Below are 12,481 nucleotides of genomic sequence, written 5' to 3'. Positions count from 1 at the left end.
GAATCCCCCAGCCCTGCTCTTGGGCTGCAGGCAGCACTCTGGACCACTGCCAGCTTGCCCGTGTGTCCCCTTCTAGCTGAGAGTCTTCCTGTGCAGCCCCTGTCACAGTGGGAGTCACTCTGCTGGTCCCACTGAGCCCATCTGCAGGGTTGAAGGCTCGTCCCTCTCTGTGGCTGCAGCCAGTGATGCTGCTGGCTGGACCCTGCACGCGGGACCCTGGGAGGGGCTGTGGCAGCAGCACTGGTGCTCACCTCTGCCTCCTCCCCACAGCTGATCCAGACAATCAGCGTTGTGGACCGGGATGAGCCTCAGAGTGGCCACCGTTTCTACTTCACATTGGCGCCTGAAGCCACCAACAACCACCACTTCTCTTTGCTGGATATCCAGGGTAAGTAAGTCCTGCTGTACCCTTGGCCCAGCATCCTTCAGGCTGAGCAGCACCTCTGGCCATGGGTTACAGTCTCTCTGTGCCAGCTCTGGGTGCTTCGGGCATGTTGGAGAGCTTCTTGTCAACCTGAAATGGTGGGACTGATCAGCTAACAGCTTGGATTTCCTCAAGGAGGCTCTGCCAGCTTTATTCCTTGCTGCAAGCAGCTACAAAGCTCCTCTCATGCTGTCTGGTTAAGCCTTTGGTATTTTCAGGGCTCTCAGTCCCTTTCTTGATGGGAAATCTCCAACCTGCCTGCAGGCAAGGAGATGATGTGAATTTATAGAGGAGCACGCTCTCATTTTGAGTGTTATGATTTATCCCTCTCCAAGGTAAATCCTGGAGCATGGGTCATCTTGGGGCTGCCATGTAGGTAGCCAGCCCTGTGTCCCTGACAGAGGGGAACAGCTCTGGAGCCCTGGGAGGCAATGGGGCCATGCTGTAGCCAGCCCACAGCCACGGGGCTTCTCTAGGACACAGCCTACAGAGCCTGATTCCCTGTGAAGTGGTGGCTCTGGAGTGCAGTTCCTCTGTTTCCTGGGGCTCATCCTCTCTTTTGGGACATGCAGCCAGGCAGAGCCTGTCTGTTCCTCTGGCATCTCTGGGGTTCTCTGCATCCCTGAGCTCAGTAGCTCATCCTTGGTGACTCAATGCTGATGTGAGTGATGGGATGCCATGCAGGTTCTGCTGGCTGAGCCCAGCTGCTCTTGGACTTTGCAGTCTGTCAGGTCAGGCTGCATTTGTGTGAACAGTAACAATCCAGAAAAGTAGTTATCGGGATGCTTTCTATTTTTGGCTGGTGTTTGGGGTGAATTTAAGTGCTGTTTGTAGCAGTAGGTACAGCAGGGTCCCCTGCAGATACTGGGACCTTCTCCAGCCACATGTGCATGTGTTTGTCACAGAGGCTAGCAGACCACATTGAAATTCTTCTTTGGTTTTGGTTGGGTTTTCCTTTAAAACCATTTTCTTTCTCTGCTTTTGCAGCTTTATCTGTCAAAAACCTGGTTTAGTTTGTTCTGAGCTTATCCTAGGAGCCTTCTGCTGACGTAAGATCCTGCTTGCTCAGTTTGGTTCAGCATTATTAGGGATAGTCAAAATGGAAAAGCTTCAGATGTGATGGTAGCACGGCTGGATATTGCTTTGTGTCCTGAGTAGCACAGCTGTCCCTGACCTGAGTCCCTCCCCCTCTGCTCAAGGGCAGCTGTTCAGAAGACCTTTGCTTCTTATCATGTAAACAGGCTTTAATCCTCAGCAAGATTTTGCCCCACACCCAGCGATTAACTTCCCTCACTTTCTTTGAAGGACCTTATGAAAATGTGCTTGAACACGCTGAGCTACAGCTGGGTGCCCACCCCTGCCCAGACCCTCAGGAGGCTCCCAGCTCTGGCCCAGGGTGTCTGCCACGGCCAGGTTGCCATCCCAGAGCCACCACCCCTGCTCGTCTGGCAGTGCACATGGCTGGGGGTGTATGGGGCTTAGCAGGGGCTGCTTGGCTCCCTGGCTCTGTGTGGGGGTCCACCAGCAGTGCCCAAGACCTGGCATTGCAGCAGGTGCAGGACACGTGTGCCACCATCTCCTCTGGAGCTGCTGCTCTCTTGAGTGGGATGAGGCTCTTGTGGCACAGGGTAATTCTTTGTGCTAAACGATCCCTAGAGCTTTTTGTGTGGTGTAACACTGCATAAAATGAGTAAAAGCTGGCATCACCTCCCGCCTCCTGCTCTTGGGAAAACAAATGTTGTTGCTGCAGGGTTATTCCCAGAGTATTTGGAGACCCTCCCAATTGCTGAGCAGTGCTGTGTTCCACAGCAAGTGGAGGTGGCTGCCTGTGGCAGATGGAGGCACTCCTCATTTCTAACAGGGTGCCTTGGTGCCAGCTCCCTCTCTTTGATTTCTGTCCCCTTCTCTGTTCCATCAACTGCCCTGGGTGCACTCACCTTTGCCCCTGCTCTCGTAGGTGTCCTTGCTGCATCCTCTCTTGTGTTCCCTCATTGCTTCCCTCTCCTGCATTCACCCCTCTTGCACTTGTCTCTACTCCCCCGTATAAATATCAGTGGTGACAAACTGCTACCACCAGCCCATCTGTTTCTTTGTACAAATTTGTAGCCAGTTTTGAAACGTGATTTATAAATATTGCTTTTGCAGCCAAGGAGTGACACTGATGGATGTCAGCACAGATGGATTCTCTAAACTCTTGCTTAAATCCTCTCTTTTGCTTTGCACCTACTTCACTTGGCTCCTTTGTGGCGCCAGAAAGCCACCTCGGGAAGTGACTTGTTCCCAGCAGGGTGAGGACCAGCACCTGCTTAGGAGTGCTCCTGTTGCAGTTGGGCAGGGCAGGAGCACCTGGCATGGTGGGGCTGCTTGGGGGGAGCCTGGGGGGCTGTGAGCTACCAGCTCCCAGTGCTGGGGCCTCTGGGTGTGGCACACAGAGCTGTGCTGGCTCCGGTGCTCCAGGTTGGAGATGCAAAAACCAAGGGTTTCTTGCAGGTGACCACACAGCTGAGTTACAGGTGGTTAGCAAGAGTTGGGCTTTTGGAAACAGCACCATTGCCTGTTGGTGCCTCTCTTTCCGTGCTTTTGCTCTGTCTGAGGGAGTGCTCACACACTTCCTGATTCATCAGACAAAGAGTAAATGCCACTGTGGTAACAACAGCGATGATCCAGGAAGAAGATGCCCATCATATGGAAGAGATGGAATTAAAGAAGCTGACCATGTTAAGATCCAACTGGTGCCATTCCAAAGGCAATCACCATCCTCTGTTTCCTAACTCGCCTTTTGCTGGGTCTTTCTGGCCTGAGAAAATTGATTACAGCAGGATCAAAGGCAATTAAAGCCTGAAATCATGTTCTCCAAGAAATGCAAATTGTGTTGGAAGGGATTGTAGAAAGCGTCCAAGCCCAGCAACCTGGAAGGAGTGCTAGGTAATATGGAGTGACACATGGAGCTACTGACTCCAGGGCTCAAGGGCTCGGCGAGCAGATGTCTGAACTCTCTGCAGGTCTCATTAGGAGCATGTAATGGGTGATAGAAGATCTGAAAATCCTAACAGTCAAAAGCAAAATGTTAGGATTTGAGGATTGCCTGAGGATAGAGGAAGCCTCCTCCAGCCCCGCAGGGATGCCCCTCTCAGCACAAGCAGCGCAGATGCTCGTTTGACCGGGGCGGGGGTGGGGGGTGTGCCTGAAAAAGAGCATCAAACCTCCCCGGGACTGAGCAAACAGCGGAGCTGCAGCAGTGCTGCTGTGGCCTGGTACCCAGAGAACTCGAGAGAAGGAAGAGGCAGAAGGGAAAAACAGAGTGTTTCTTCTACCAGCTGCACCACCTGGGGTTGGAGGAGTTCTGCTCCCTTGGGCAGTTCTGGCAGCAGTGTGCCCACAGGCCCAGGCAGGTACCAGTGCTCCTCCCCAGAGTCAGCGTTCCCAGGTTTGGTACAACAGCAGAGCAGCTGCTGGAGAAGGGGAAGACGGATGCTCACAGGGCTCTGTGAGTGTGGGAGAGGGATGGGACATCAAAATCCCTCCTGCTCCCCTAGCACTGTTAGAGATTGAGTTATGAGAAGGATTTATTAGTTCTGTCTTCAAGACTGCCAAGAGCCTCTTTGGAGAAGGAGTCTGGGAGACTTAATTATTTTATTATTCATAGTGACGTTAAGCTACCACCAGAGTATATTGGATTTCCAAACTTTCCCCTTAGGGCAGTATTGAAGAGTCCCTGTATGTTCAGCTCATGTCAGTTCCTGCTTTGTCCGGTGTTCTGCTCCTCAGGTGGACAGAGGGGCCATCTCCTACCCTGCCACACGAGGTGATGTGATGTAACACAGGATAATGTCACTGCGTGATGGGTGGCATTGGAAACCTATGAAGGAAATGTCAATTTGTGCAGCAAGAAAGCAGTGATAGTAAAAGGTTTGTGTTGGGGCATCAGAGGACACTCAGCACAGCCGTAGCAGAAGGTGCAGCTTTGTGGGAACTGGGCAGGAAACCAAGTATGGAGACCCAGCCTCGTCTGTTCAGGAAAGCTGTGGATTAGCGTCTGCTCACATTCCAGTGCTGCTCCTGAGAAGCTCTGCTCCTCAGCTCATCACCCCAGAAATGGATTTGGCAGGAAGCTGCTGCGGAGGAAGAGGCACGAGGGCTGCGGGGCCAGGGCTGCCTGGGCTGTGCCAATGCAAACAAATCTGCACCAAGACACATCCCAGAGCAGCTGCTCTGGGTCAGCTACGTGTAAGGAAACAACTGCACCAAGAGAAATCACAACTGTTTTGTAGGAGGTTGCTTTGGATGCATTTTCCAGGATACATGTTCCAAGATCTGGGCAAAATTTTTCCAGATGTGTGATCAAAAGGACTAGTCGTATGGCAGAGTGCTGCTTTTTTTGGAGTATCTCACAGGAGAACACAGAAGTTTGCAAGTAACAGGGGTGCAACCACCCAACAGAGAAGAGTTCATGGTGGTGAGGAGCAGGGGTAGTGGGCAGGTGGTGCAGCAATTTCTGTGCCACAGGCAGGTGGTCCCTGCTCTGGCTGTCGAGTCTTGGTGAGCAGTTTCATTGGTGTGCACGTGAAATTTCTGTGGATCTCTTTCCTGGGATGAAGGGCGCCTGTCAGCCTGTTCAGGAGATAAAATATAGTTTCATGATGTTTAAAATAGTGTTTGTAGTTGTGATTTTTGTTGCTCCCTTGTATCAAGTTTTGGGTCACAGGGCAAACCCTCAGCCCCTTCCTGAGGCGAGGTGTCTCTGAGCAGACCTGTCTGTCATGCTGCTGTTAGATTTAAGTACCAGCCTCTTTATTTTCGCTTGGTGAGTGGCAATATTTCTTTTTCAGTGGTGCCAAGCTGCCTAAACTGTCTGGGCTGAGTTGAGGTTGGTGCCTGTCCCTCTGCCACTTACATGTGTAGTTCCCCTTGGTTTCTAGAGACTGTTTCTAAAAATACACCATGCCTTGTCGCAGGTCCCTAACAGGAGCTGGAGCTGGCTGTAAACAGAAGGGAGTTGCCAGCCTCCTGCTGCATTTCCAGAGAGGTTTGGTGCTACCCCTGCATTTACACAGCGCTGAAGAGCAGCTGGAGGAATTCCCAAGCACTATGTTCCACCAGCCCTGTGTGAGGGTTGGGCTGAGCTGCAGTGGAGGTACAGGGCTGTGTGCTCAGGGATCCTCTGAGCCACAATCTGACCCCAACCCCAGGCTGGTGACCTGACTGGTGTGACAGTGACAGCAAAGGTGACCTTCCTGGGCTGTGGCCAGAGCCTTGCTCTCTTACAGCACTTTGGTCTGTCCTTTTTGTCCTGTAGTTTTATCTCCACTCAGTCGAGGTGTCTGAGGCTTACTTTTAGTGGGGCTAGTGAGGAGTTAGTCCTGGCCTCTTGCTGAGATGATGCCATTAACGTTATTTATATCCCCTTGCTACACTGCAGCGAGGAGGGGGGACCAGCACCAAATGAGATCTCATTACCTTTGCACAAACGATTAGCATAACAATAATTTTTTTTCCTAGCTCATCCTTGGTAGGCCACAGGCAGCTCTCAAATCTTGCTATCACCACACTTGGTTCAGACTCCTTGCACCCAGGGGCCAGTGCTCCCCTGTTCCTCCTATGTCTCTGCCCAGTTGCCATGGTGCTGCTGCCACATGCTGCTCCAGGAGTCTTCAGCCACAATGGCAGGTGTCCCACAGGACAGGAGTCTGTGCTCTGCGGTGCCCTGGCTGCCACAAAGAGCCACAAAGAGCCTTTCCTGGCTGACCAGTAGATCTTCCATCCTGGCTCACCTCCTGTCCCCACCATGCCCTGTGTGCTCCCATGCAGCACCCGATCCATACAGCAATTTCCGTGATGGCAGCAGCCCAAGGGCCAGAGTTACAGTAGATGTCTTTTCCAATGGAAGAGCTGATTTATGGAGAAAGGAGATGGTCTGGCATAAATCAGGTCCGATGAGGAGAGTCTGTAGACAACAGCACCTTGCTGTGAGTGGGCCAATCTATAGTTTATTAAATAAAGACTGCAGACAGTCGGCAGCGGCTTGTGACACCTGGCTGCAATTGTCACCTGCTGTTCAGCCCCATCCTGCCCATGCTGCTGCTGCTGGCAGCCTGCAGCACCCCTGAGCAGGGAGTCTATCCCAGTGTCAGTCCCTGTCCCTGCCCTCCCTCCCTGCTCGTGGTCGGCAGCAGCTGCTCCTTGGGTTCATTGCTGGCACCAGGGCCCTGGAGGGTCCCGTGGAGTGGCTGTGTTAATGGGATCTTAACGAGTTGTGCTGTGCCAGCTGAGCCCCTGAAGCAGCAGGGTGTAAGCAGATGGGGAGGAGGATGCCTGACTTGGCTGGGAGGCTTGGAAGAAGCTCTGCCTACTCCTTCAGGAGCTACAGGGGATCACAGGCGTATCTAACCCTCTGGCTGAGGCAGGACCGTTCACTCATGGCTCTCAGCTTTGGAAGAAGCAGTGTGTGCTCTTGCAGTCTCAGTGCCACCTGCAGACCCTGTCTGTTCTAATGTACATGTCAGCAATTCATTTTTATCCTGATTCTGACTCTGCCACTCTAAGAGAGTCTTTTGGAAGTGTTTTCCCTCTCTCTGGGCCACCTGCATTGTTTGTCAGCGTGGTTCAGACACTCATGTGCTGCTGCTCTTGTGCCAGGCTCATTCCCAGGTGTGGTGACAAAGGTGATACCAGGCTGGCCCTAAGGTGCTGCTGGCAAAGGGGAGCGTGCTGGAGTGGAGCTGGCCACGTTGAGGCACGAGGGCTGCAGTGCCAGGGAGCCACAAGCTGGGTCTGTGTGATGGAAGAGGGGGAGGCCCCAGGCTCTCACCGGATGGCTGCTGGAGATGGTGCAGGAATAGCTGCTGTTCATCCATAGCATGGAAGAGCTCTTGGCAGGTCCTGCAGGCTGTGATGTCAGGATGACTTTGCTGTGGTTTTGCTTGTTCCTTGCAGACAACACAGCAGCAGTGCACACACAGAGAGTGGGCTTCAATCGCCAGGAGCAGGACGTGTACCTGCTCCCCATTCTGGTGGTGGACAGCGGCCCCCCAGCCCTGAGCAGCACGGGGACTCTGACCATCCGTGTCTGTGGCTGTGACAGCAGTGGGGCCATCCAGTCCTGCAACAGCACAGCCTACGTCGTGTCAGCCACGCTGAGCCCTGGCGCCCTCATCGCGCTGCTGGTCTGCGTCCTCATTCTGGTTGGTGAGTGCCTGCCTGTCCCCTGAGTCCTCCCTGTCCTGTCCCAGCTCCATCAGCATCACATGGATGTGTGCAGGCAGGTGCTGTGGGCACAGAGCAGGCTTCTCTGCGTCTGTCTCCTCCCTGGTGGCTGCAGCATGGGGGGCATGAACTTCAGCCCCTGCTGGGGGGACCAGTGGGGAAGCTCCCATATTTGTCACAGCTCATGGATGCTGGGCTCCACAAGGCAGCCAGAGCAGAGTTCCCCGTGCCAGGCAGGTCTGATGCTGCCCAGCAGAGCCTGGAGAGCTGTTGGCTCACTCCCTGCCTGGACAGGCAGAAGCCAAGGGCTGCTTGCCAGCTGCCATGCTGTGCCCACAGCAGGTATCTCACAGCAGATGGGAGCGTGTGCTGCCAGCATATGGGCAGGGGTGGCAGGTGTGGGGCACACAGATGTGCTCTTACCTGAAAAGGTTAGTGTTAGAGCATGTGTGAGTGTGTGGGCAGGATGCAGAGCTGGGCTGTGGTCAAACCAGAGAGCTGCCTAGGTCAGGACCTGTACCCTGGGAATGCTGCTGCCTGCCACTGGCACAAGCTGTGCTGGGCATGGGGAGTGTGTGCATGTGGGAAGGGGCTCTGAACGATGGAGTTGCAGTGCCCTCAGGTTTAGCACACAACAGTTGATGGATGCAGCTGCTGAAAGCCCTCTCTGGCCCCCGAGCTGGCTCCAGGGGCTGTCCAGACACCTGTGGGAGGCAGCACATTGTTTGGTGAGGTCTCCTGTCCTTGGCATGGCTCCACTCCCTGCTCCACTTCCTGCTGCATCTCTGTTCAAAAAACCCTTTCCCACAGGGTGCACTTTACACTGGTTTCGTTTTCCAACGCAATGCAAACAAATTTCTGCCTAATTGCCCAAACGAATAAAGTGCACATCGGTGCTTTAAAGGTGATGTGCTGAATGGATGATGATCCAGGACACAGCTGCGGCTCACTGCTCAGGCTCTGTGCCATCTGCTCCACATTCACCCACCCAACATTTGGCTGCTACTGTGAGTCATGCACCCCCTTTTCCTACTCATCTTCTGCAGAACCCATCCGTTTGCCTGTCCAGCTGTGTGTTTATCCATCGCTCCCTCCTGTCTCGGTGGTCACGCTGCTTGGCAAAGGAAGCTCCTGGTCTGCCCTGGAGTCTGGGCAACCTCTCTCCAAGCCAGTACAGAGCGCTGCTGCTGCTTGATGAGCCTGGCTGATGGGAGCTGTCCAGCATCCCGGCAGTGCTCCCTGTGCCGGGGGTGCTTTGCCTCCACCAAGCCACCAAGCAGGGGTTGTCCTCACCCTGCAGGAGAGCAGCATCCCCAAAACTCTGCACCCATCTGACTGTCTCTTCCTTTCCCAGTGCTGGTCCTTCTGATCCTCACGCTGAAGCGACACCACAAAAGCCACCTGACCTCTGAGGATGACGAGGACATGAGGGACAATGTCATCAAATACAACGATGAAGGGGGTGGTGAGCAGGACACAGAGGCCTATGACATGTCAGCCCTGCGCAGCCTCTACGACTTCAGTGAGATCAAAGCTGGGGATGGAGGTGGGGGGCCAGGAGAGGGGGCCCCAGGCAGAAACCCATCCTCCGAGCTCCGTGCCCTCCCACAGTGGGTGCAGAGCCCAGACCTGGACTTCTCTGTGTTCAGAGACTATATCTGCAGGAAGGTGGAGCAGGCGGATGAGGACCTCTCAGTGCCGCCCTATGACTCATTCCAGACCTATGCCTTCGAGGGCTCGGACTCCCCAGTGCCCTCCCTGAGCTCCATCAACACCTGGTCCAGCGGCTCGGAGCAGGACTTCTCCTACCTGGGGGGCTGGGGGCCGCGCTTCCGGCAGCTGGCGGCGCTGTACGCGGGGCGCAGGGGTGACGAGGACAGCGAGGAGTCCTAGCTGCCCCTCCAACCCCTGGGCTCCGGGCACCTCCTGGACTGAGGCTCCAGGCTGTGAGATGCCACGGGGAATTGGGAATCCTGTGCTCCTGGGCTGGACTCCAGGGCTGCCAGCGAGAGGCTGCACCGGGGACTGCTCCTCTGCAGCTGCCTTCGGCTCAGGTGGGCTCCACACCCACCTGGGGAGGCTGGGGAGCCCAGAGGAGCCACCGGGGTGTCTTCATCTCCTCAAAGCCAGTCTCCATTAAAGCACTACGCATTGACTTAAGAAGGAGAAAATCTAATTCAAGAGGGTTTGGAGAGGGTTTCTCCCCCACAAATTATCATTTAAATAGATCTGTTGGTGATCCCCATCCAGGAGAGGAAGAGCAAACCGGGAGCCTTTTGTTGTCTAAATTGTTTTTGTCACTTGAGTCAGAGCATTTAAAGAGCTTTGATTTCTTTAAGAGCTTTCCTTGCTGAGGGAAACAAGCTTTTAACTTCTGTTCAGATTTTCCCCTCCTAAGTTTACCTGTTTTTTGAAGTCTTCCTTCTCGCTGCTCTCCGTGGGCCTCTCAGTAGCCCCCGGCTGTGGGCATGGTGTTGGAGGGAGGATGCCACGCTGGATCACATCCTGCACAGTGAAGCTGCTCACCTCAAACCAGGTTTCCCTTCCCTGCTACAATCACTTCACCCCTGTCTTGTGATCACAGAGGTGCTGCTGATGTGAGGGGATCCCCAACACTCCCTGCACAGCAGATATTGTCTGCCGAGTCCTGGTGCGCCCCACAGCCCCAGTGACAGACAGGGTGTCCCACCTGTCATCGAGGCATGATGTTGTGGCCTGGGCCACAGAGCAGCTGTGGTGCTGGGGAGTGCCATTGGAGGGGTCCAGAGCAGCACCCCCAGGTGAGCTCTGCCAGCCCCTCACACAGGACCTGGAGTTTGCAAGGCTCCCAGCCAGGCACTGGCTGTCACCAAGTGGTGTGAGCTGCACAGGGCAGCAGGCAGGACATCAGTGTTCCTTGGCCCACAGTGGCTGGGGGAGAGCTGCATCCCATGGAGGATCTTGGTGCAGGAGAACCCCAGCTCGTGGCTGGGAAGAATAATTCCTGCTTGTACCCAGCTGACAGCAGAGCATCACCATTAGCAACAGAACAGCCATCTCCAGATGATGTGTGTGAGGCCAGAACCTGCTGCCACAGCTCTGGGGCTGACCTGGCAGCAGTTTGGGCAGCACATCTGTGACACCTCGGGGTACCCAGGGTGTCCCCACCCCAGCACAGTATTCTGCAGCAAACAGCATGAACTCCCAGCGGGGCTGCTTTTGCATATAATTCCTGGGTTTGGGAGGCAGGTGAGGAGGATACCAGTGGGATGTGCCATTGCTCCTCAGTCTGCAGATGATGCTGGAGGAAAGCACTGGGTGCCCAGTGCCTTCCCAGCCTGCCAACTCCCACAGCCTGTAGAGTGATGTCCTTGCACAGCACCTCAGGCCATCCTGGCTGGTGCAGCTCCTTATCTGTTCATGTTGAGAAAAAATCAATTATATCATTGATAGGTAACTGATACGGTCTCCCAAGACCTGACATATCCTGGGCTTGTCATTGGGTTTGTCCTTTTAGTTTAACCACAGACACTGTTTTCTCTCCTCAGAGAATGTTTAACTGTAAATGTACATGCGTGTCCATTTTTTTACTGTGTGTTGCTTCCCGGCTGCTGGCGTTGGTCCTTTGGCCGCAGCACGAGACCCGGCAGCAGGGAGGGACAGGACCTGTCTTTGTCACGGTGCCTGCCCTCAGCTGCTCCTGCCCACTGCCACCGTGGCCCCTGTGCAGAGCCCCAGCTTGGCTCCTACTGGCACCGGGAGCTCTGAGCTCCTCAGGGCCTCTCTGGTCCCCCCAGGGAGGCGGTGGTGCTGTGGCTGGCACCTGTGCCCAGCGTGCTGCTGGTTCACTGTGATGATGCTGGGGAGGCAGCAGGGCCCTCGAGTGCCGGCTCTGGCCGTCTCAAGCACGTGACACCCCGCACCTCCAAGCAGGAGAACGGAGAAAGCCCTCTCTTTCCTCAGGAATGTGTTCGTGTTTTCCCTCTGGGCTGCAGAGCTGTGCCCGAGCTCCTCTGGCACTGGCCCTTCCTCTAGCCAAGTGTTGTGCAATAGCGGGGCTCTGTCCTAGGAGATGGGGTCTGACAGGGTACGTGTTTAGCCACCCTCCCAGCGGGCTCTCCCCATCCCTGACCAGCCCGTGCTCTTTCCCGGCGCGCATGCACGCACGCTTGCGTTTTAGTTTCTGTCCCACTGTAAATACGGGAGGAGCGCGGTGCCCGCACCCCCTGCCCGCCCCCGCAGGAGGAGCTGGCAGCTGCCACCATGTCTGATGGAGTCACTTTGGTTTGGTTTCTCTACCCAGATGAAATTAGAAGGTTGATTTCCTCACCCTTGTTATTTTTTCAAGGTCTTTCTGGGACCTGGAAATAAATTATTTCCTTGTCGTCTAGCCTGAGTCTTCTGTGCATTTTTTGTCCTTTTTCCTTTCCTTACATTGCCCTGTCATTGTAGTCCCTTTAGTGCCTTCCACGAGGGGCTGAGTGGCTGATGGGCCATGGCACAGCCAACCCCTGCAGCATGTTCCCACTGGCAGGATGCTGCATCTCTGCCTCCTTCCCATTTTTCATTGAAATGCTCATCAGAAAAAGCTTCTTCAAGAGAAGGGTCATTTTTTCTCTCTGATCTTGAAGGAAATGAAAATTAAAATGAACAAGAAAAAAAAATGCCCTTGGTTTTCTCTATCCTTTTAGGAGATAGTTGGGTTGTGCTTTGAGCAGCCCGAACCATTCTATGATTCTGTAATTCTTCATGGCTTCAGTGCAGCTGAGCATTGTCAGCAGCTTTGGTACCTGACCCATCCTCATTTTGGTGATGCTGTGTGTTACAGCAACGTTCAGTTACTGGCAGCAGCTAAAAACCCTCCTTCAAACTCAG

The 12,481-nt window shown here is 54.4% G+C and overlaps 1 protein-coding gene across 2 annotated transcripts in view; it reads left to right on the top strand.

Moving 5' to 3' along the window:
• The window catches only part of CDH22 (cadherin 22), a 52,369-nt gene extending 40,373 nt beyond the window's left edge, over positions 1 to 11,996 (top strand). For both annotated transcript variants that reach the window (XM_014888933.2, XM_088174929.1), the window contains 3 exons: positions 271 to 388; positions 7,358 to 7,609; positions 8,982 to 11,996. In XM_014888933.2, the coding sequence (XP_014744419.2) occupies positions 271 to 388; positions 7,358 to 7,609; positions 8,982 to 9,520 (909 nt within the window). In that variant the 3' untranslated portion in view covers positions 9,521 to 11,996. The remainder of the gene's footprint in view (positions 1 to 270; positions 389 to 7,357; positions 7,610 to 8,981) is intronic.
• The last annotated feature ends 485 nt before the right edge of the window (positions 11,997 to 12,481 follow it).

Source organism: Sturnus vulgaris, chromosome 17, assembly GCF_052056855.1.
Source record: "Sturnus vulgaris isolate bStuVul1 chromosome 17, bStuVul1.hap1, whole genome shotgun sequence".
NCBI lineage: Eukaryota > Metazoa > Chordata > Aves > Passeriformes > Sturnidae > Sturnus > Sturnus vulgaris.
This window is presented reverse-complemented; position numbering and strand designations above follow the sequence as displayed.